The sequence below is a fragment of the Equus przewalskii genome, chromosome 3 (genome assembly GCF_037783145.1).
Source record: "Equus przewalskii isolate Varuska chromosome 3, EquPr2, whole genome shotgun sequence".
In the NCBI taxonomy this organism is placed as follows: Eukaryota; Metazoa; Chordata; class Mammalia; order Perissodactyla; family Equidae; genus Equus; species Equus przewalskii.
The window spans coordinates 23,745,133-23,766,442 of NC_091833.1; the positions used below are offsets into that span (position 1 = coordinate 23,745,133).

Consider the following 21,310-nt stretch of genomic DNA (forward strand, 5'->3'; position numbering starts at 1 on the left):
ACAGAGAACAAAAAAAGCTCTTGGAAACTAAAATAATAGCTGAAATAAAGAATTCTGATAGAAGGGTTGGAAGTTAAAGTCAAAGAAAGCTTCCAGAACGCAAAACAAAAAGACTGAAAGAGAATCCATATGGGATATCCAACATGGCCTAACAGCAGCTCTGGAAAGAATCAGAAGAGGAGAGCCAGCCCTGATGGCCTAGCGGTTAAAGTTTGGCACTCTCGTCGCTTCAGAGGCCCAGGTTTGCTTCCTGATCACGGAACCACACCACCCATCTGTCAGTTGCCATGCTGTGGCAGCAGCTCACATAGCAGAACTAGAAAGACTTACAACTAGGATACACAATCACATACTGAGGCTTTGGGGAGAGAAAAAAAAAAAAAAAAGAAGCCTGGCAACAGATGTTAGCTCAGGGCAAATCTTTCCCTGCAAAAAAAAAAAGAATGAGAAGAGGAAACAGAGGGGGAAATTATCAAAGACATAATGCAGGAAAATCTCTCCAACCTAAAAGACCTAGATTTCCAGACTAAAAGGGCCTTCCCAGGTGCTAAAAATTGTTCTGTATCTTAACCTGAATGGGGATTACATGGGTATATATATTTGTAAATTTATTTGAGCTGTTCACTTTATTACACATATTTTAAAGTTCAATACAAGAAAATGAAACAGTGAACTTCAAGATCAAGTTGAAAAACAATATGGATGTATACACATCTAAGAACACGCCAAAACAGGCACACCTGGTGATTTCCAGTTACATAATCCCACACTCTCCTAGAACACTACAAATGACAACATCCACCTCAGCGAACTAACAAGTCTAATATTTGAGACACAGTAATTCCAGGGCAACTGAGAGTATTTATGGGCTGTGAATATGGCTAAGTGATGCCAAGTGTATGTTAGTTATGCTTCTATTTGTTTAGATAAAATAAGTAATAATGTAAAAAAAGGGGAGGCCTCTAAGTGCCCAACACAATGAGTGATAAACGACACACACCAAAGCAATCATGGCGAAAATTTCACACTCACTAGAGATAAAGATCACACTAGAGACAAAGATAGGATTTGAAAGCTTCCAAAGAGAAAAATAGGTCACATACAGAGTCCAGAATCAGAATGGCACAGGACCTCTCACTAATAACTGAGAAAAAGAACCCCGAATACTGATTCCACCCAACAATTTTTATATAACTAAGATGGAAAGAGGGGGAAGGTTAGGAATGTATGTAAGGGACCCACAGGGCTAAGCAAAAGTCCTAATCCTCATCTTCTATTGTAGAAGTCAATTGGCAACATCTACAATGGATAAACGACAATATAGCAGTATATGTATACTATCTGAAAAAAATGGAGGCAATCCAAAAGAGATAGCTAAAAGCATCTCAAGTAGTTGCTTCTGGTGAGCGGGATCAGGGGTGGGGAAAAGGTGAGGTAGGATTTTGCTGCCTGACAATATAAGCCCTGTAGTGCTACTTGACTTTTTAAACTATGTATAGCTATTTCCCTGATTTAAAAAAAAGAAGGTTTAAAAACTGAGGAGGAAATTGATAATATATATCAAAAACCACTGAATTGTACACTTTAAATGGGTGAGTTGTATATGTGAATTATATTGTAATATAATTCTGTTTTTTAAAAAAGTCAATAGGGAGGGGCAGAAAAGAGACACCAATTTTTCCTTATCTACGCATCCAGTGTGACATCAGAAAACTGTACTGATAACTGTCTCTGGGGAGGAGCATCAGAGGGAGGAAAGAAATTCACTTTCCATTGTATAACCTTTGAATTATTTAAATGTTTGCCATGTGCTATTTTTCAAGGTAAGTTAAAACATAATTTCAAAATAAAATAATGAAGTTACCAGAAAAGAGGGTACTTCATTGATTTATAAATTGGTTCATAAACAGCAAAGTTAATGAAAACACAGCTGAACTTGAGAGGTAGGGGTAGTGATCTCAAATAATATGAAAGGGAAAGGAGGACTCCAACATTAAATGTTATCATATTGGTACAATGTTAGGGGGTTAGTAAATGCAAGGATGGCCCTTGATCGCCAGAATCTTAAAAAATTTTGTGCAAGAAGACACTACAGAAATTATGTAGGTCAGTTACTTCGTGATGAAACCAAATTTCTCCATGAGAAAACTGAAGTCCAGGTAAGGCCAACTGAATGACCGTTCAGGGGCTCATAATTAATGGCATTGCCACACTAGAACCCCATTCCCTCAATCCTAGTAACTAACTACCTGTTAGACCATACCAGATAGCATCCTTCTCAACAGTCTGTGCAGTAAACAGAAAACTGCAATTTCAAGACCAAACTACCAGTCACTGAAATTTCAAAGGAATTTTATTGCTTATCTGTTAGGGTAGAAACAAAAATAAACTGCAAATAATCCCCATAAGTGGCCCTGAGGTCACTAGGATAGCAGAACTAAACCCTCTGACCATAACCCTTAAATATAAGAGTATTTCCCAATTTTCCAGAAACCTCTTGATTTGAGACATTTTCCCAGAAATCATGGCAGACAAACTGTGCAAGCTCACTTACCCGGAAAGCACTGCATGCTGCCCCAGACAGTCCACAGACATTGCAGTTGCCTGTGAGAGAGAACACAGATTCAGTTCTGCCAGCAAAGCCAGCTCAGGTTGGAGAAGACACGCAGGCAGTCACCTTTGGGTCTTACTCTTCCTATGACCCAAGTGGTCCCCAGCTGGCAGGTATCACTAGTTCTCTATAGGGGACACTTTTACCCGCTTCTAGTTCTAACCTAAATCTCACATTCACCTTCCACAATAGGGCAGTTGTCATCTGTCCCCCTCGACACCAGGACTACATACAACCAAGCTGGCGTATTCTAAATTGAGGAGACAAAAGTCCTGGAGCCCTTGGAGAACGTGACTAGCTCAGAGCAAACAGAGCTGTTAAGAGCCCTTTCTAAGCGAAACCTAACCTGAGACATCACGCACACTTACAAAGCACCTAAGCCTTTCCAAAGGGCATGGACTCCTCCTCCAAACCGAACAGCAATTGGTAATATTCAAACACCACCCCTGCTGAATCCACGGTCATGTTCTTGTTATTGAGATGCCCAGTTCCCACTTAATCTCAGATTTCTAGCACATTTTACTGGTTTCCATTTCCTAGGTCTCTCAATTCCTAGGGAGCACCATCTTTTCAGGATCCAATGCCAAGTTCCCAAAAGGCCACACTGAATCAAATGAATTTACATTCAGGCTGAAGCATGAGGCTTATTTTAACCGTGGCAGTTACGGCCCTAAATTCTCGTATTTGGACAAGTTCAAGTCCTACTGTGTTCTCAGGGTATTATCTGAAACAGTCCGTGCCACTGTTTGGTTATTAAAAGCTCTAAGTTCTTTCCAAGAGACTATCAAGAGAGAATCCATTTTGTACATTCTGCTACACTCACAAATCACAAACAGTAAACAGAAATTCTCTTCATCACTCTCGCTGGTCTTATTAGTGGGCTTCTCACACTCGTACACCCTCAAGAAACATGTCATAGGTAATAGTGGTGACACGAAGCCAGAATGCTCTCACTGGAGGCTGAAAAGTGATTATTATGCATCCTTCATTCCACTACAGTCGAGAGCAGAGAAAAGCCCAGCTGGAAAGGCAGGCAGTGAAAGGAGATGCCATTTCCAGAACACTTCAGTGCAATTTATAGACTAAAGGTATGAACAAGGGCAAAAGGGTACCTCCAACCAGGGGTGTACAATCTTTCTAGAGGGTGTGTGGTAGACAGAATCCTCAGGTGGCCCCAAGATTCTGAGCCCTTGGTGTACACACACATATTCTCCCCATTACTCAAACACTAATATAGGTCCTGCTGTGAAGGATTTTGTAGATGTAATTAAGGTCCCAAATCAATCAGCCTTAAGATAGAGAGATCTGAAATAATCCAAATATCCATCAGCAGATAAGCGGATAAACAAAACGTGGTATATACATACAATGGCATACATGTTTGAAAACATTATGCTAAGTGAAATAAGCCAGGCACAAAAGGACAAATATTGCAGGATTCCATTTATATGAGGTACCTAGAACAGGCAAATTCATAGAAACAAAGTAGAATAGAGGTGGCCAGGGGCTGGCGGTGGTGGAGAAGGGGGAGTTACTGTTTAATGAATATAGAGTTTCTGTCTGGGATGATGAAAAAGTTCTTGGGAGAGTGGGGGCAGATAGAGAGACCTAATCTCATCAGCCCTTTAAATCTAGGTCTAGAGGCCAGAGACAGAGGAAGTCAGAGATTTGAAGGGTGAGGGATTTAAGACGAGGGAGATTGTCTATTGCAAGGTGACAATAAGTAAAGGTGGAAGGACCTGAGAGAGGCTTCTAGGAGCTGAGAGTGACCCCTAAATGACAACCAGCAAGAAAATGGGGACCTCAGTCCTATAACCCCCAGGAACTAGATTCTGCCAACCACCTGAATGAGTTTGTTAGCAGATTGTTCCATAGTCGATCTGGCCTCCAGATGGGAGCACAGCTGACAGACGCCTGGATTTCAGCCTATGAGATGCTGAACAGAGAAACCAGCCACGCAGTGCCTGGACCTCTGACCTACAGAACTGTGAGCTAACAAAAACGGGTGTCAAGCTGCTAAGTTTGTGGTACACTGATAGAATACTAATAAAGGGTGATCTGGTAATAATATAAAAAAAGTTATGCTCTTTGACTCAGTAATTCCACCTCTGGAATCTATCCAAATACAGCAAAACCCTTATGTGCAGAGTTGCTTATCTGGTATTATCTTATTATCTACAAGTAAATTATGCATATCTATACAACAGAATATTCTGGAAGCATCAAAAAATGACATAGAAAAATGCAGAAGCCAAAACGGTAAATGGAGTATCATAACTCACCATATCACTTTATCAAAAATCAGAAGTTATTTTTAAATAGTAAAACAAAAAAAGACCTAACTGATGTTTCCTTACTCCTACCCCAGAAAAAAAAGAGGCCAACACTACATTTGTAAGAGCACATTAAGGAGGTTATGCTAGGCTGTCTCAAAGAGGGAAGGGAGAGAGGGAAGTGCTTTAAGTAGAGGAAGTGAAAATAACTTGACCAGAGTAAAAGCTTGCTCTTTGTAGGGGACAGAATTCCCCACAAGGCCTCACCACCCTCAATGCACCAGACGGGGGATGGCAGAGTGTGCTAAGTCTGGACATCAGGGGGTTAAGAACCATGGGATTCTTCTATGATCCCACTGCAAGACAGGAAGAGAGCCCCTATACTGAGAGAGAATTTCCCACCAGCCTGCAGGAAGGGACTTGCGGATTAAAGACAGCTTAGAGAAGTAAAGGAAAGTGGTATTTTAGACCCTACTATGGACTAAAATTTAAATCGGCTACTTATGCCTAAGAAAAACACTGAAGAAAGTATATCAAAATGTTCAAATGGTAATTGTTCCTAGGGGTCTTTTTATTTCACTCTTCTAAATGAGCCTACATTTTTGTGTTATTTATATATTTGCATTATTCTATAATAAAAAATGCTTTTTTTCAAAGGCATTCCAAGTCTCTTCTCTCTCTAATCCTCTCATCCCGGTCTAGGCGCTCAGTGCCTGTGCCCTGATCTATAGCAACAACCTCCAACAGTGTACCTTCCTCTCTCCCGTTCCTCTTCTAACACTAAACTTTCTGAAAATGGAGTCCTGATGACATCAATCCACCGCTCTAAAACCTTTATTGGTTTTTCACTCTGAATAGAATCAAGCGGAAACCTCTCAGCCTTCAAACTCTTCCAAATCAGACGCTTACAGAACTTTTCAGTCTGACCTCCCACACTCTACCTGCTCAAACCATACCCATTCGCAGCACTCACCTTTCTCAAAGAAGGTCAGCAACTCTCCCAATTCCGATGAGATGCTTAAGTTCTTCCCTCGGCCTGCAAAGTCCTTCTCTCCTGCTCTGCTGTTGAACTTCTACTCATCTTTTAAGTCCCAAGACACACCTCCTCTAAGAGGCTCACCCGGAGGCCACCAAGGGGATTCCACCTTCTCTGCTCCTCTGTCCTAGGACTTGCCTTAACTTGCTTTGTAGGAGTTACTGCTGTACACATACATTTATCTTCTCCCTCTAGCTGGTGAGCCTCTGCAGGACAGGGTCTACTTCTTTTCTCCCAGAGAAAAGCACCCAATGAGCTGCTTTGTACATACAGATGCTCTGTGAACATTTTCTGTTTAAAGACAGGTCAGAATCAAGGCAAAATCAGGGTCCTTCCAGCTCATACTGTGCTAAGGCGCTCCTTGACATTCCAAAGAATTTTTTGGTAGACTCTCTTCATTATTCCCCTTGACTATTTATCAGCCACGAATTCATCCACACTTCTAAAGTTCTTTCACTCCTTTAATGTCTCCTATGATAACAAACCTCGATAGTTCACTGCCTGCTGTGTGAAACTTTCTACTAGAATAGAGCAAGCTGATGATAAAAATTTGTGGACGTTACCCACACACTTTATAATGTAAAATTCCAAACACGTCTTCTTTCAACCTCTGTTGTTAGATACTGAACTGTCCTCTCCCACCTGTAGGAAAACAAACTTACTGTTCAGAACTGCTCTCTGTCAAAGAGACATCTTTAAACAGAAGAGAATAAAGCCCTTGTTTCTTCAACTGCAGGAAGGATGGTGGCTTTTGTGACACACTTTAGGAGTCATATGACCTTTATGAAATGAGACTACAATAGCATTGACAGTGATGTTTGATTCTTATTAGCCTGAAGAAAATATAATTAATAATTTGGATAAGATGGGCTGAGGCCTAATGAAAGATATCAGTTCCATGAGACCCTGTAAGCTTTCATGCACAAATTGCTGTTGTCCTTATTTAAAAAATCATTTCTTCATGAAGGCATTTGGCTTTACCAATCCAAAGAAAAAGACCACATTTTATTAAAAGGAAGAAAGAGTCTACATAGCATTTCTGCAGATGTAAAATGGAGTTTGTCCAGTACAGCAGAAAGGATGTGCATGGGCTCTGGGGTCAGAACGGGATTCAAAACCTCATCTACCACCTCTCAAGTGTACAGCAATAAAAAAATGATCCAGCAAAGGTTGTCATTGACCTCTTGCATTGTTGAAATTAGCAGATACCTGTTATTAGCTATTTTACTTGATCTTGTGGCAGGATCAGAACCACGTTAATGATCACTCCCTCCTTAAAACCTTTGGCTTCCATGACACGACTCTCTCCTGGGACTCCTCCAAACTTTGGACACTCCTTCCTAGTCTGTTCCTAATCATTTCTTCTTATCTCTGCCTCAGCTCAGGCTTTCATCAGTCCTCACCTGGACAGGGACACCTGCCTATCACCAGCCTTGCTCCCTCCACCCTCAGGGCTGCTGCTGGACCTCAGTCTGGTTACTCTCCTTGCTTGCTCATGCACCTCTAGTGGTTCCCCACAGCCTGCAGGATAAAGTACAACACCCTTAGCATGACATTAAAGATCACCTAAGACCTCTCTTCTGCTCACTTATACAGACCATCTCATGTCTCTCACCTCCCAACCCCGTCCCGACACTCCAGCCATGACAAACTCTTTATAACGAATTTCTTCCAGCCCTCCAAACTCAGGCAGCCACTCTCTCACCTCTGTATCCTCACACCAGCTGCCTCCTCTGCCTGGAAGACACTTCTCTCCATTCTTCACTTGGCCAATTCCTTCTTGTTCTTCAGGATTCAGTTTAGGCTCTTCTAAGAAAGTTCTTCTGAACCGCCCCGTCTCGCACCCCCAGTATGAGTCAGCTGTGCTTCCACGGTACCCAAGGCTTATCTTTATATAGCACTTACGATACTTTACAACAATTCTCTATTTACCAATATGTCTCTTCCATTAGACGGCAATTCCTTAAGGGTAAAAATCAATTCACTAGCACAATGCTTGGCCCATGGTATGTACTCAATAAATGCTAGCTATTACGGACGATACAAGTCTTAAAAGCTTATGCTATACAAAAATTCATACACAAATGTTCATGGCAGCATTAGTCACAACAGCCAAAGTAGAAACAACCCATAAGTCCAACAAGTGATGAATGGATAAACAAAACGTGGAATAGCCATACAAGGGAATATAATTTGACCATAAAAAGGAATGAAGTTCCGATACATACTACAATATGGATGAGCCGTGAAAACAACTAAGTGAAAGAAGTTAATCACAAAGACCATAGATTACATAATTCCATTTCTATGAAACGTCCAGAATAGGCAAATCTAGAGAGAAAGTAGATTAGTGGTTGTTGCCTAAGGCTGGGGGAGTCAGGAGACCGGGGGGTGATGGCTAAAGGCACAAAAGAAACTTTGGGGTGATGAAAATGTTCTAAAAATGACTGTGGTGATGGTTGCACTCTGTGAATATACTAAAACGCATACCTTAAACAGGTGAATTGTATGATATGTGAATTACATCTCAAAACTGCTACTAAAAAAAGCTTATGCTGTAACATTTTCATCTGTTAAAAAACAACAGGTATGATATTTTACAATGGTCAAATAACATTGAATTTGGAGATGGACTGCTTTACAAATCCATTTTGGATTTACACTTAAATATTGGTACAAACACAATGGTTCTGTTAGAAAGTTGATCTTTCTGGGAAGGATGTGTAACACAGCTTCTTAGGACTACTTTTCTATCCTGATTCAATGCAAAGGAAAGCCTCTCTATAGACTAGCCTTCTGCCATCCGCAGAACAAAATCTAGGGTTTGTTTATTTGAAGGGAAAGAAATCAACTCTTTCTCTTTTGACCCCAGCTGAATTACAAAGAGCTACTCAAAAAAACCAAAATGCTTTGCCTGTTAATCCTGCCAAATGATGCAAAGTGGAAACATCCATCAATGCAAATTACAGCTAGCTCAGTTTCCCTAATATTGATGTGTCACACGCCTGAGCAAAGACTCTAATGTATGCATTATCAGATTTCATAGAATAAAACCCAAACTGAAACCCACTGATATAAAAAGGATCACACCACTTCAAATGACAAGATCCAATCTCTTTAAATTAGAGTCAGACCCTGCTGCCAAGGCTGCTTTTGAATGATCCTGGTCTAATGCTTACTACAGGTTATCTATCCGAGGTTCTGTTCACATGCTGAGTACAATGGGTGTTTCTCGGGAGGTCTCCCCCTTTAAAGTGAGAACATCCTCACTTCCCCACAAACTAAATAGGCATAAACTGGGCATCACTAGGAAAAGCACCTAAGCTTTCTGAGTCTCAGGTTCTTCATCTGTAAAATAAGAGGGTAGATGAGATGTCTTCTAAAGGTCCTCTCAGCTCCATGAGTCTATTTTGTCAGGCCAAGTTTGTTGCTTCCATAGGCAAGTTTTCTAATATGATCATAATAATTAACATGTATCAAGCACTTAATGTATGCTGACCACTGTGCTAAGTGCTCTGCATTGACTATCTCATTTAATCCTCACAGCAACTCTGCAAGGCAGTGTGCAGAAAAGATTTAACACAGCAGGCGTGAGACTGAGAACCTCAGACGCCTGCTTGCGAGGCTGGCTCTTGGCTGGGTCTGGGAACTTAGACTTGGGGAGTGCTCCCACAATTCCCTAACTGATAAAAGTGGCTCACCGTGCCTAAACTATGTACAAACGATGCGAGTTATGCTGAGCACCTGTTGCCCTTCTGGGAGTCTGGAATTTGGGTACTACCTAGAGGGTGCCTATGTGACCAGCCCCAAATAAAAGCTTTGGGCACTGAGTTTCTAACGAGCTTCCTTGTTAGACGACATTTCACATGTGTTGTTACAATTGGATGCTGGGGAATTAAGCATGTTCTGAGTGACTCCACGGTGAGAAGACTCTTGAAAGCCTGTGCCTGGTTTCCTCCAGACTTCGCCCTTTACCTTTGATTTTATTTTGTATCCCTTCACTGAAATAAATCATAACGGCAAATACAGCTGTGAATCCTCCTAGTGAAACTGGGAGTGGTCTGGGAAATCCTGCACACAAGCAGGTACTATTATCCTTGTTTTATGGATGAAGAAACTGAAGCTTAGAAAGGAAGTAACTTGCCCAAGATCTCACGGCAGATAGATGATGTTCAAACAACAAAATCGCCTAACAACCCATTTCTCAGAATGCATCCTCGTCATTAAGTGACGTGTATCTGTACTGGAACTGAACAATTAAGTAAGTGGATGGAAGACAGTAGGAGCCAGGTTTCTCCCTGTTGGAGTGGGAGGTTACTGATAAGCAAAGGACGGAGGCCACAATGATCCATGTGATAATGGATTAGAGTGGAAGACACAAGTGTGAACTCATGTTCAGCTTAATATTGATACAGATGATTACATATAGAAATATTTACAGGGGCCGGCCCCGTGGCCGAGTGGTTAAGTTCACGCGCTCCGCTTCAGCGGCCCAGGGTTCCGCCAGTTCGAATCCTGGGCGCAGACATGGCACCGCTCATAAAGCCATGCTTAGGCGGCATCCCACATGCCACAACTAGAAGGACCCACAACTGAAAATACACAACTAGGTACCAGGGGCTTTGGGAGAAAAAGGAAAAATAAAATCTTAAAAAAAAAAGAAAAAAGAAATATTTACAGATATGTGTATATACATGGATTAGTATATATTTCCTTGCTCTGTCAGCTGAGAAGGCCTAGAGGCAATGACACTCCAATAGCAATGAGCACATCTAATGCCAGATCTTGCTTTCTAATATCATTCTCTCATAAAAGGAACCAGGGTTCCTTGGAAAAATGTCTAATTTTAGCACTGGGGCAGGAAACACACGAGATGAGAGTTGAGCATTTTGTAGTACCAGAAAGTAAGGAAGTATTATATATTAAAAAATAAAAATAAAAAACGATGGGGGTATGTCAAAGGAACAAAGGAATCACCTGAAACAGTTGCCAATGGTGAAAGCTTAAATAATTTGAGGAAGAAAATAAAGCAGTATTGAATTATAATCCAAAGTATAAAATAAATATCTATCTATGAGTTCATACAAATATAAGTAATTAAATAAATAAATAGATGGGGAAAAATAACTCCCACTCTTTAAGTATGGGCTGCATATAGACTCTAGCTTCCAAAGAGTATAGTATAGAAAGAGGGCAAAAAGAGTAAGTTTACGGTGGAGAAATCCGACAAACTCTATCTCGACTAGGTGATCAAGGTCAACATCAACAGTGATATGTCACGTTCATTGTATATACCCTTGATATGATGTGATGAGAATGGCACTTTATCTCTAGGGTCTTCCTCCTCAAAACCCATAATCCCAGACCAATCATGAGAAAGACATGAGACAAATCCAACTGAGGGACCATCTACAAAACACCTGCCCAGTACTCCTCAAAACTGTCAAAGTCATCAAAGACAAAATCTGAGACACTGTCACAGCCAATAGGAGCCTGAGGAGACATGACAACTAAATGTTAATATGGGATCCTGGATGGAATCCCAGAACAGAAAAAGGACATTAGGTAAAAACTTAGAAAATCTAAGTATAAATTTTGGTTAATATATCAATATTGATTCATTAATTGTGGAAAATGTACCACACTAGTGTAAGATGTTATTAATTGGGGAAACTGAGTGTAAAGTATATGAAAACTCTCTATACTATCATCCCCATTTTCTGTAAATCTACAACTATTCTAAAATACAAATTTATTTTAACAACCATGAAAACCTAAGTACTTTTTTTCCTAATTCCTGTTAATATTGTTAATCAGTATAATTGATTTTCAAAATTTACTCACTCAACAAATATTTGTTGAGTGCTGTTGCATACCAAGCACTAGTCTAGGCACTAGGGAGACAGAAGACAAGACAAAATCTCCACCCTCAGGGACCTTACCCTGTAGTAGGGGAAGAAAGATGAAAACAGTGAGTGAGGGGGAAAGTGATGCAAGATGTGATGTGAGAAGTAGGCAGATGCCAACACACAAAGCAGTCCAAAATAAGGAATTTATATTCTATTCTAATTGGAAGCCACTGAAGGATTTTCATCAGAGGGATATGAATGAATTTATGTTTTAAAAAATCACCTTAAGGGCAGGCCCTGTGGCCGCGTGGTTAAATTCGCAGGCTCTACCTCAGCGGCCCAGGGTTTCACTGGTTCAGATCCTAGGCGTGGACATGGCACCACTCGTCAGGCCATGCTGAGGTGGCATCACACATGCCACAACTAGAAGGACCCACAACTAAAATATGCAACTATGTACTGGGGGGATTGGGGAGAAAAAGCAAAAAATAAAAATAAAAAAAGAAGATTGGCAACAGTTGTTAGCTCAGGTGCCAATCTTTAAAAAAAAAACAGAAGCTCTTAAAAAAAAAAATCACCTTGATATTTATCACAGCTTTAATCGTAATCACCAAAAACTGGAAACAACCTAAATATCCATAAACAGGTGAATGGATACGCAAATTGTAGTCTATCCATACTTTGGAATACTACTGGGCAATAAAAAGAAACGGACTAACTGGAATGTTCAACAACACGAATGAGTCTCAAAAGTAGTGCGAGAGGCCAGACTCAAATGGTCACACACTGTATATTCCATTTCTTACAGAAATCACATCAGCAGCTGCCAGGGGTTGGGGGTAAGGAAAGAAGACTGGCTACATGAGCAAACTTTCTGGAGTGATGGAAATGTTGTATATCTTAATTGTGGTGGTAGTTACAGGACCACATACATTTGTCAAAACTCATTCAATTGTACACTTAAAGAGGTGAATTTTGGGGGGCCGGCCCCATTGCCGAGTGGTTAAGTTTGTGCGCTCTGCTTTGGCAGCCCAGGGTTTCTCCAGTTCGGATCCTGGGTGTAGACATGGCACCACTCATCAGGCCGTGCTGAGGTAGTGTCCCACATGCCACAATTAGAAGGACACATAACTAAAAATATACAACTATGTACTCAGGGGCTTTGGGGAGAAAAAGGAAAAATAAAATCTTTAAAAACATAAAAACAAAAAAAGAGGTGAATTTTATTGTACATTAATTATTCCTCAATAAACCTAGATTAAAAAAATCACTCTGTGTGGAGGATGGATTGGAAAGGGGCAAGAAGCTGGGGTACAGGGAGAGTGGTCCCAGGGTATGTCCAGCTACTTCGGACATATTGAGTTTGAGATATCTCACAGACGCCAAAGTGGAGACATTAGGAAGATAGCTGCTATGAGTCCACAGTTCCTATCTTCATCAGAATAGTCCCACTCTGTTATATTTTTGCACTTACTGTTGAGTTAGACTTGTTAACTGCACATTCCGCCATCTTACCTCTCTTTGAGAATGGAAACTATTTAACCTCCACTGCACTTTCCAATATGGACCATAGTCACCACCCATAAGTAGCTATTTAGGTAGCAATTAATTAAAATTTAATTAAACTAAAAATACAGTATCTCGATTGCACTAGCCCCATTTCGAGTGTTCAACGGCCATATTTCCATCATTGCAGAAAATTCTACTGGATGGTGCTGCTCTAGAAGAGAGATGCTCTACAAGAGCATCTCTAAGTTTTTGTACAGTGTCAACACTCACTGATTCCAAGGACCTCTTCAGAGCAGTTCCCAAGCAGCACAGGTTCTTCACTATTAATCAGTGACAGTAACATCTCAAGGCATCGTTTTAAAAGTAAATCATGCTTGCATAAACTGTAAAAAAGAGTTTCGCCTTTCAGGCTAGGGTTTTTCTCTGAAAAATCTAAAAGCTTTAATTTTTTTAAATGATTTTTAAAAGGGGCAGGGTGTTTTCAAAAGTTTATTTCAGAAAGACAATATGAGGAGTTTTAACTTTTTCTTTCTACATTAATAAAATCAATAACAAAATGGGTTCGCATGCCCCCCAGTTACCACCAGAATCAACGACAAAACCATGCTAATTCACACTAAAATGTACCCTACCAAGTGAACAGAAAAATCAGAAAGAAAAACAGAAACTCCTGCAAGGCAGTTAAACTACCCAATTTACTTTCTTCTCTTCCTAAGACAACCGCTGTTGAGGTTTAATTATTTTGAAACTACTTCATAGCATTCTAATATATGTGTCAGCACCCTCTCTGCAGGTCCCTTCAATTATATCTCTATAGTGAAGTAGAGGTGAGAGTGCCCGGGATTCTGTGAGAATTAAAGGGTTTGTAGATTAGTAGCTTTCAAATTAGCAGGCTCAGAGGTACGAGACATGATTCTGTTCTTAGTCCCCAGTGAAAGCAATTAACAAGAAGGGTAAGACGAGGATGGTTCTTTTCCCCTAGGAGTCTGGCACCTCCCTTGGGAAAGGAGGCCTCCTAGAGACACCGTGCTGACAGTGCAAAGTGTTTTCGGATCCTTTAATCTAAATGCTGCTACTCAAATTCCCCATGGGGGCTATGTATCAGGGGGCACCATAAAGCAAACTGGTGGGTGGCTCCTCCACTCATTAATCTTTATGGCAAAAGACAGGATGGGGTTTTAAAAAGAAGAAACCACATCACCTCCCTGTGGTAATCCACATTTCCCTTCAGTATAACTCACCTGAGTGCTGACACAGTGCCTGGCACAGTGTGCACCTGGCAGGAGCTCAATATATCCTTATTGAATAAATGAGTGAATGAAAGCCTGGCACACAGAAGGTGCAGTCATGCATTGCTTAACAATGGGGATATGTTCTGAGAAATACGTCATTAGGCAATTTTGTAGTTGTGCAAACATCATAGGTATACGGAAGGGAAATAAAATTTGCCACCCTAAAATGTTTCTCCTTGAAACCAGCTGAGAGTTAGCCATTGATGATTAAGTAGCTAGGAGCTAAAGTTTTTTTTCTTTTTGCAACTACTGATTATCTCTTTTAGCTGTTTAACCTACGCACTGTTAACTGTGCTGTTTAGGCAATATGCTACCTGACTCCCACTAGGTTCCTATAGATAACATCTCCCTGGAGTCTGGGTCACTATGATAATGAGTGTGTGAGCTGTTTTTCAGGAATTAGAACCCCTTTGTCCACTCCAGGCCAGTTGAGATCACCAACTCATCAAGTGGGCCCATGCAGATGTCCAATAGGTGACCTTTTGATGTCAAGAGGCTAAAAACTCCACCCTCAGATCATGCTCACGCCACAACTTTGTGAACAAGCGTCCTATGAAGAGGCATGGAGTCTGACCACGCTTGCGCAGATCGTCAATGACCTCACCTCTCCTCACCTCCAATCATCTATCTCCACACTGCAGACCACCTTGCCCCCCATCCCATAAATATCCCTGAGTCCCTATTTTTGGGGAAGTGGATTTGAGACTCATGCTCTCGCTTCCTTGCATGGCTGCCTTGTGATTAAAAGCTCTCTCTGCTGCAATCTCGTCATCTTGGTGTTTAGCTTTCCTGGCAGCAGGCAAAAATGAAGCTGGACTGGTAACACCTTTAACATGAAGATTATTTTAGGCTGATTTTTTTTTTTTTTTTTTGAGGAAGATTAGCCCTGAGCTAACATCCACCAATCCTCCCCTTTTTGCTGAGGCCCCAGGCTGATTCTTTTAAACAGGCCTTCTGTCCCCTTCTCCTTCTCTTCTCCCTCTGGTATATCTATAATCCTTATCTTGCATCTCCTAATTGAGTCGGATAATTCTCGGAGAGTTTCTTCATTTCTTTTTAGTCTTAGTTCTCTCTCCTCCTCTGTCTGCAGCCTTTCTATAGTCCTATCCTCCAAATTGCTAATTCTGTCCTCCATATTATCGACTCTACTGTTCAGAGAGTCCAGATTTTTCTTAATCTCCTCCATTGTGTTCTTCATCTCCAGTATTTTAATTGGTTCTTCTTTATAGTGTCAAGCTCTTTTGTGACATAGCTCCTGAACTCATTGAGTTGTCTATCTGAATTCTCTTTTAACTCGTTGAGTTTTTTAATAATGGCAGTTTTGAAATCGTCATTTAGGTTATAGATTTCATTGTTTTTGGGTTTGTTTTCTGGGTGCTTATCATTTTCCTTCTGTTCTGGAGATTTAATATATTTTTTCATACTGCTTGATGGCGTGGATTTGTGCCTCCACATAGAGATAGAGTTTAGTCACTGTTTCCACTTGTTGCGACTGGTGTGTGTGTGGGGGGCGGCTGTTTAGACTGCACCAACCAGGAACCCTGTCAGCTGTTAGTGACTGGACCTGGACCCCTCCTCGTAGTCACAGTGGTCCTGTGGGGTCCCTCATCGGTTGTGGGGGCAATTGCAAGGGGACCTCAGGCTGCTGGTGCCTACTGTTGCAGCCCACTTAGACGCACTCCCTCCTTGTGGTCTGCAGTGGTGTTATGGGTTTTCCCAGCAGCTGGGAGCAGGATGACCTATAATCGCAGCTTTGTCACTGACAGAGCCCACAAGATCACACTTGTCCACTATAGGTCCCAGCAGAGCTATGGGTATCTTCTGCAGTCTGTTATTAGCTCACCTAGCTGTGCTACTTTTGCCCCAGGGTCTTCCCGCCTTGCAATTGCCAGTCGGGACCTCTCCACTAGTGCTGTGCAGAGGCTTTTGCTGAGGCTGCTGTAGGAACCTGCAGTTCCCCCTTGGGCCACGGAGCCGTTTCACCAGAGCTCCACTCCCAGGCTGATTCTTTTTAAGAAACAAAAGACTCAAAAAGTTTTTCTTGGGGTCAGGCTGCTTGCGTAGCGGTTAGGTTCTCATGTTCTGCTTTGGTGACCTGGGATTCACAGGTTCGGATCCCAGGCACGTACCTACACACCGTTCATCAAGCCATGCTGTGATGGCATCCCACACACAAGGTAGAGGAAGACTGGCACAGATGTTAGCTCAGGGACCATATTCCTCACAAAAAAAAAGAAGAAAGTTTTTCTTGTTACCTCCCCCTTACCTGCCTAAAAGAATCAGATAAAAAAAAACATATCTCCAGGGGGCTGGCCCAGTGGCGCAGCGGTTAAGTTTGCCCATTCCACTTCGGCAGCCTGGGGTTTGCCGGTTCAGATCCCAGGTGCAGACATGGCACCGCTTAGCAAGCCAGCTGTGGCAGGTGTTCCACATATAGGAAAAAGGTAGAGGAAGATGGGCACAGATGTTAGCTCAGGGCCAGTCTTCCTCAGCAAAAAGAGGAGGATTGGCAGCAGATGTTAGCTCAGGGCTAATCTTCCTCAAAAAAAAAAAAAAAAAACACGCAAAAATCTGTCTCCAGATGTGAGCTATCACCTTAGCATAACATGAAGTAGGTGGTGGGCAGAGAGGAACCTAGAGAAGCCTGTTTGTTGGGCTCCCTCTGTGTTCTTCTGTTTCTGTGTGGCCAAACACTTGCTTTCCAAATATTTTCTCCTTTTCACCTACCTGTGAATTGCTTTCCTTCCATTTGAAATTCCCAACTCTCCCCACTCCCAACATCTTCTTTTTTGTCTCTAGCAGAGGATGGTATTTAAGGTGAGGGCTTCAGGCATTTTGGTAAGTTACTTGGTTACCCCGAGTTCCTCCCATGTATACGTTAGTAAACTTCTGTTTTTCTCCTGCTCATCTGTCTCATGTCAATTCAGTTCTTAGACCAGCCAGCAGAGCCTAGAAGAGTAGAGGAAAAGTTCTTCCCCTAAAGTACTTAACACAAACCTAGATGGTACAGCCTTTTACACACCGAGACTATATGGAATAAATCCTATGGGACGACCATCATATACGCAGTCTGTTGTTGACTGAAACATCATTATGTGGCACATGACTGTGTTCCATAAATATTTGTTGAATAAATGAAGAGAATCAGACAATCACCAAGACCCTGTCCTAGGTGCTGGAGAAGGGGGGACACAATATTTACTGCGGAACATCTGTATAACAGATTCATACAGTATGAAGCAAGGTAGTGTAATGAGCCCAACAAGGGCTCTGGCGCCAGACGCTGTGTTCAAATGCCAATGCAGCCACATAATGGGAGGCCCTGGTCAAGTCACTTGGGATCAGCCAAACTGAGATCAGCTTCCTTGTTTGGGAAAAAAAGGATAACATCTACTTATCTTGTATGGTTCTTTCATGAATTAGAAAAATAAAATTTAGATAAATCACTTAGCACAAGGCCTGGCATATGGAAGATACAAAACGGAAAAATGGTAAAAGCCCCTAGTAAAAGTGTTAACGTTCCCTCAGGCTTTCTACGTGCCCCTCACTGTACCACACAATCCAAACGTATGACTTCATAAAATTCTCACGCCAACCCTATGAGGTAGGTACGATTCGCACCTTCTACATGTAAGAAAAGGGATGCGCAGAGCGTGATTACAGGCTACGGGGCTGAGCTGGGATTCGAACCCAGGCAATACGTACAGTGCACACTCCTATTTCACTATACGGTATTTTCCAGTATTCTAGCATCAACAACCACTTCAAAGCTTAGGCGCTGAAACACGCACTTTGCATGAAATTGTTTTATCGAATCCACCCCAAAATCCTGTGAGGCAGGATGAAGTCCACACAGCTGAGGCTCAGAGAAGTTCTGCGACTTGCCCCAAGCGCAGCCCCTGGCCTCGGGGAGCAAATACCCCCTCGGTCACCCCGCTGGCCGTGGAAAGCCTCCCCTCGGCAGTCACTCGCGCGCAGTCTCTGCGCTTCAGTGCCCCAAGGCAGACCCCACTCAGCGTACCTCCGCGGGGAGCCCCAAAACTCCGTCCGTGCCCGCCCCAACTGCCCCCAACGGTCATCAAGGCTCCACTTGCCCACTCGGGTCTGACAGCTCCAGGTCACCCCCTCTCCCGCCTCCCCAACACGGGCTGGGGGGTCGCCCTGCCAAACCCGCAACAAACCCGGCAGCGTGGGGGAGGGGAAAGCGGAGGGCGCATGCCCAGAAGGCTCCATTTGGCCCCCAGCTCACCTGGGAGTCGCGGAACTCCACTACCACGTTCTCGCTGCTCCATCGCGCTGCCATCTGCCGCGCCCCGCCGCCCGGGCCCTAAGACGGCACCTTCCCACCCCCGACACCCAGTTCCCAGGCTCGGTGAGCCCCACGCAGCCCGCGTCAGATCGGCCACGCCCCGTGCCCCGCTTCCGCCTGACCGCAAACCATTGGCTGACCCAAACACCGACTCCGCCCCCTCTTCCCAGTTCTTCCAATTGTGGCAGGGCTCCTGCCCCCAAAACAGTCACGCCCCCTTCACCTCCGTCACTCGGCTTGAGTCACCCAAGCTCCTCAAGGCTGCCGACACACGCCCCAAGCCGCAAGCTCTGCCGGGAGTTGTAGTCCATGGTTGAGCAGCGCGTGGGTAAGCCAGGAAGAGCTCGCGAGTCAGGATTTGGCCCAGGGGAGGTGCCTGTTGTCCTCCCTGTGTCCTCGCTGGTGTCCCTGTCAAGGTCTAGGCCGTCTACAAACCAAAACCCACATTCGTGTACACCAAACGTTACCTCTTTCCCTGAGGCCTGCCATAAAAGCATTGAAAAGTCTGAATGCGCCATTTATAGTTTCATACAGTACAGCAGCACCTGCCAAAGTGTCCAGAAACCCCAGGGGGCTCCACCACCCTTTCAGAAGGGTCTCCGAAGGCAACAATTTTCATAATCCTACTAAGAAGTTATTTGCCTTTTTCACTTTCTCTCACCAGCATGCGGTAGAGTTTTCCAGAGGCTTCATGGTATATATTGTAACAAATTGAACATAGAAGCAGGTGTGAGAATCCAGCAGTTTTCTATTAAGCTAGACATTAAAGAGATTTGCCACTCTTCCTACTAAAATTTTTTGTTTTGGAAAATATAGTTATTTGCCATTTACAAGATGTGTTATTGTTAATGTGCATTGATGTTTAAATGAAATAACTAAGAAATACTTTTTTAAATTCTCAGTTTTGATTTCTAAGTAACTATTGATAGTAACTACTATCAGTAGATATAACCCACATAAAAGTTTCTGGAGGGTCTTCAATAATTTTTAAGAGTGTAAAGCCCTGTTTGAGGAAAGCATCCTAGGAGCTTCTTTGAAAAACAAAGGTTTGTGAGAGAGGCACTAACATTCTGCTTCTGGACTGTTTTCTGACCTTTTCAATCTACAGATCCTGGAGTTGAGCTACAACATCCAACTGGATTTCCGGCCTCCAGCCAGCCCTGCTCTCTTTGGACTAGCCAGCCCCACCCTTCAAATTGACCACCATGAGCCAATTCCTTAATCCATCCTGTTGCCACTGTTTCTCCTGACTAATAGGGATTTCATACAATTCAGTGATTTCTTTTTTTTTTTTTCGTATGCTGACAAAAAGACTCCTTAGTTTGTCTGAAGTTTGAAGTCCAGGGGAGATCTGTCAGCAACCAAGGACCTCAGTTAGTCCTGAAAAGATTTTTCCCAAAGTTTTACATGTGTCTTCCTGTCCCTCTAGCATTTACTTGTGACACTAAATGTAAATGTATATAGGCCAGTTTTACCACCCCTAGATTCTCTAATTGTTTAATATATTCTATAATGTCTAATATAGCACAATTTTGAAATAATCCATCCATTTATCTTTACATTTCAAAAATTTGGTCATAAGACCAGCATATACTTAAGCAATTTAATGATGAAATTTAATAAAAGTACAATAAAATGTGAAAACTGCCTACCCTCTCCCCCCAAAAAAGAGTGTAAAAGGGTCCTGAGATCAAAAAGTTTGAGAACCACTTTGCTAGCATGGTGAGTAGGGATTAAGTTCTCTCCTTCGGTCACAACCTCTCAAATCTTGGCTTAACTGGCTTAGTCTCAGTTTCTTTATAGAAAAGGGAAATGACCTACTTAGTTTGCTTGTTGTAAGGAATGAAGCACAGGGCCTGGAATGTAGTCAATATTCAAGTGCAAACCATTTTTATTGTTGTTAATGTTACTACTGTTTCTAGGTAAGAATCATTGCATGAGTAGAGAGAAGAAGGTTTCCCTTCCCTCCTGGAATGCTGGATGTAATGGAGAAGACAGACTTGTCAACAGGTTGGAGTGACCAACTGGTCCCAGGAAATCCTTCAGTCCACACAAACCGGGACACTTGGTCACTGTACAACAGGTATACACTTGGCAGAATGAATTGCGTTTTTAAAAGACTTGCAAGCAATGTGCCAGGAGAGGACAGACTAAATGGGGGACCTGACATGGCATCCTGAGAACGTGATATTTGAGCTTTTACTAATAATATTAGGATTTTGATAGAGTACACTATGAAAAAAATACTTCAGTATTAAAAGTGGGATCAAAGACCCCGAAGTGTGAAGAGCAGGATGCATTCCAAAGACATGAAGCAGTTTCCCAACTACTACTCATGGCTCTGTGCTTCTTTCTTTCTTTCGAAATACATAGCACAATTTGTAATTCCATTTTTATTTGTTTATTTAATTATCAAGCTTCAGGAGGACAG

General features: G+C 42.4%; 1 protein-coding gene across 12 annotated transcripts in view; it reads right to left on the bottom strand.

Annotated features, from left to right (window-relative positions):
- The window catches only part of WDR59 (WD repeat domain 59), an 83,135-nt gene extending 64,114 nt beyond the window's left edge, over positions 1-19,021 (bottom strand). For 10 of the 12 annotated variants that reach the window (XR_011538537.1, XR_011538538.1, XR_011538536.1 and 7 more), the window contains exons 1-2: positions 18,820-18,994; positions 2,555-2,604 (exon numbers count right to left, since the gene is read on the bottom strand). Coding sequence is in view for 5 of the 12 variants with exons in the window: in XM_070613884.1 (XP_070469985.1) it covers positions 2,555-2,604; positions 18,820-18,873 (104 nt within the window). In the remaining 7 variants the exon portion in view is untranslated. Of the gene's footprint in view, positions 1-2,554; positions 2,605-18,819 lie in introns of all 12 variants that reach the window. The other 2 variants (XM_008523431.2, XM_008523432.2) reach the window with 2 other exon arrangements.
- Between the last annotated feature and the right edge of the window lie 2,289 nt (positions 19,022-21,310).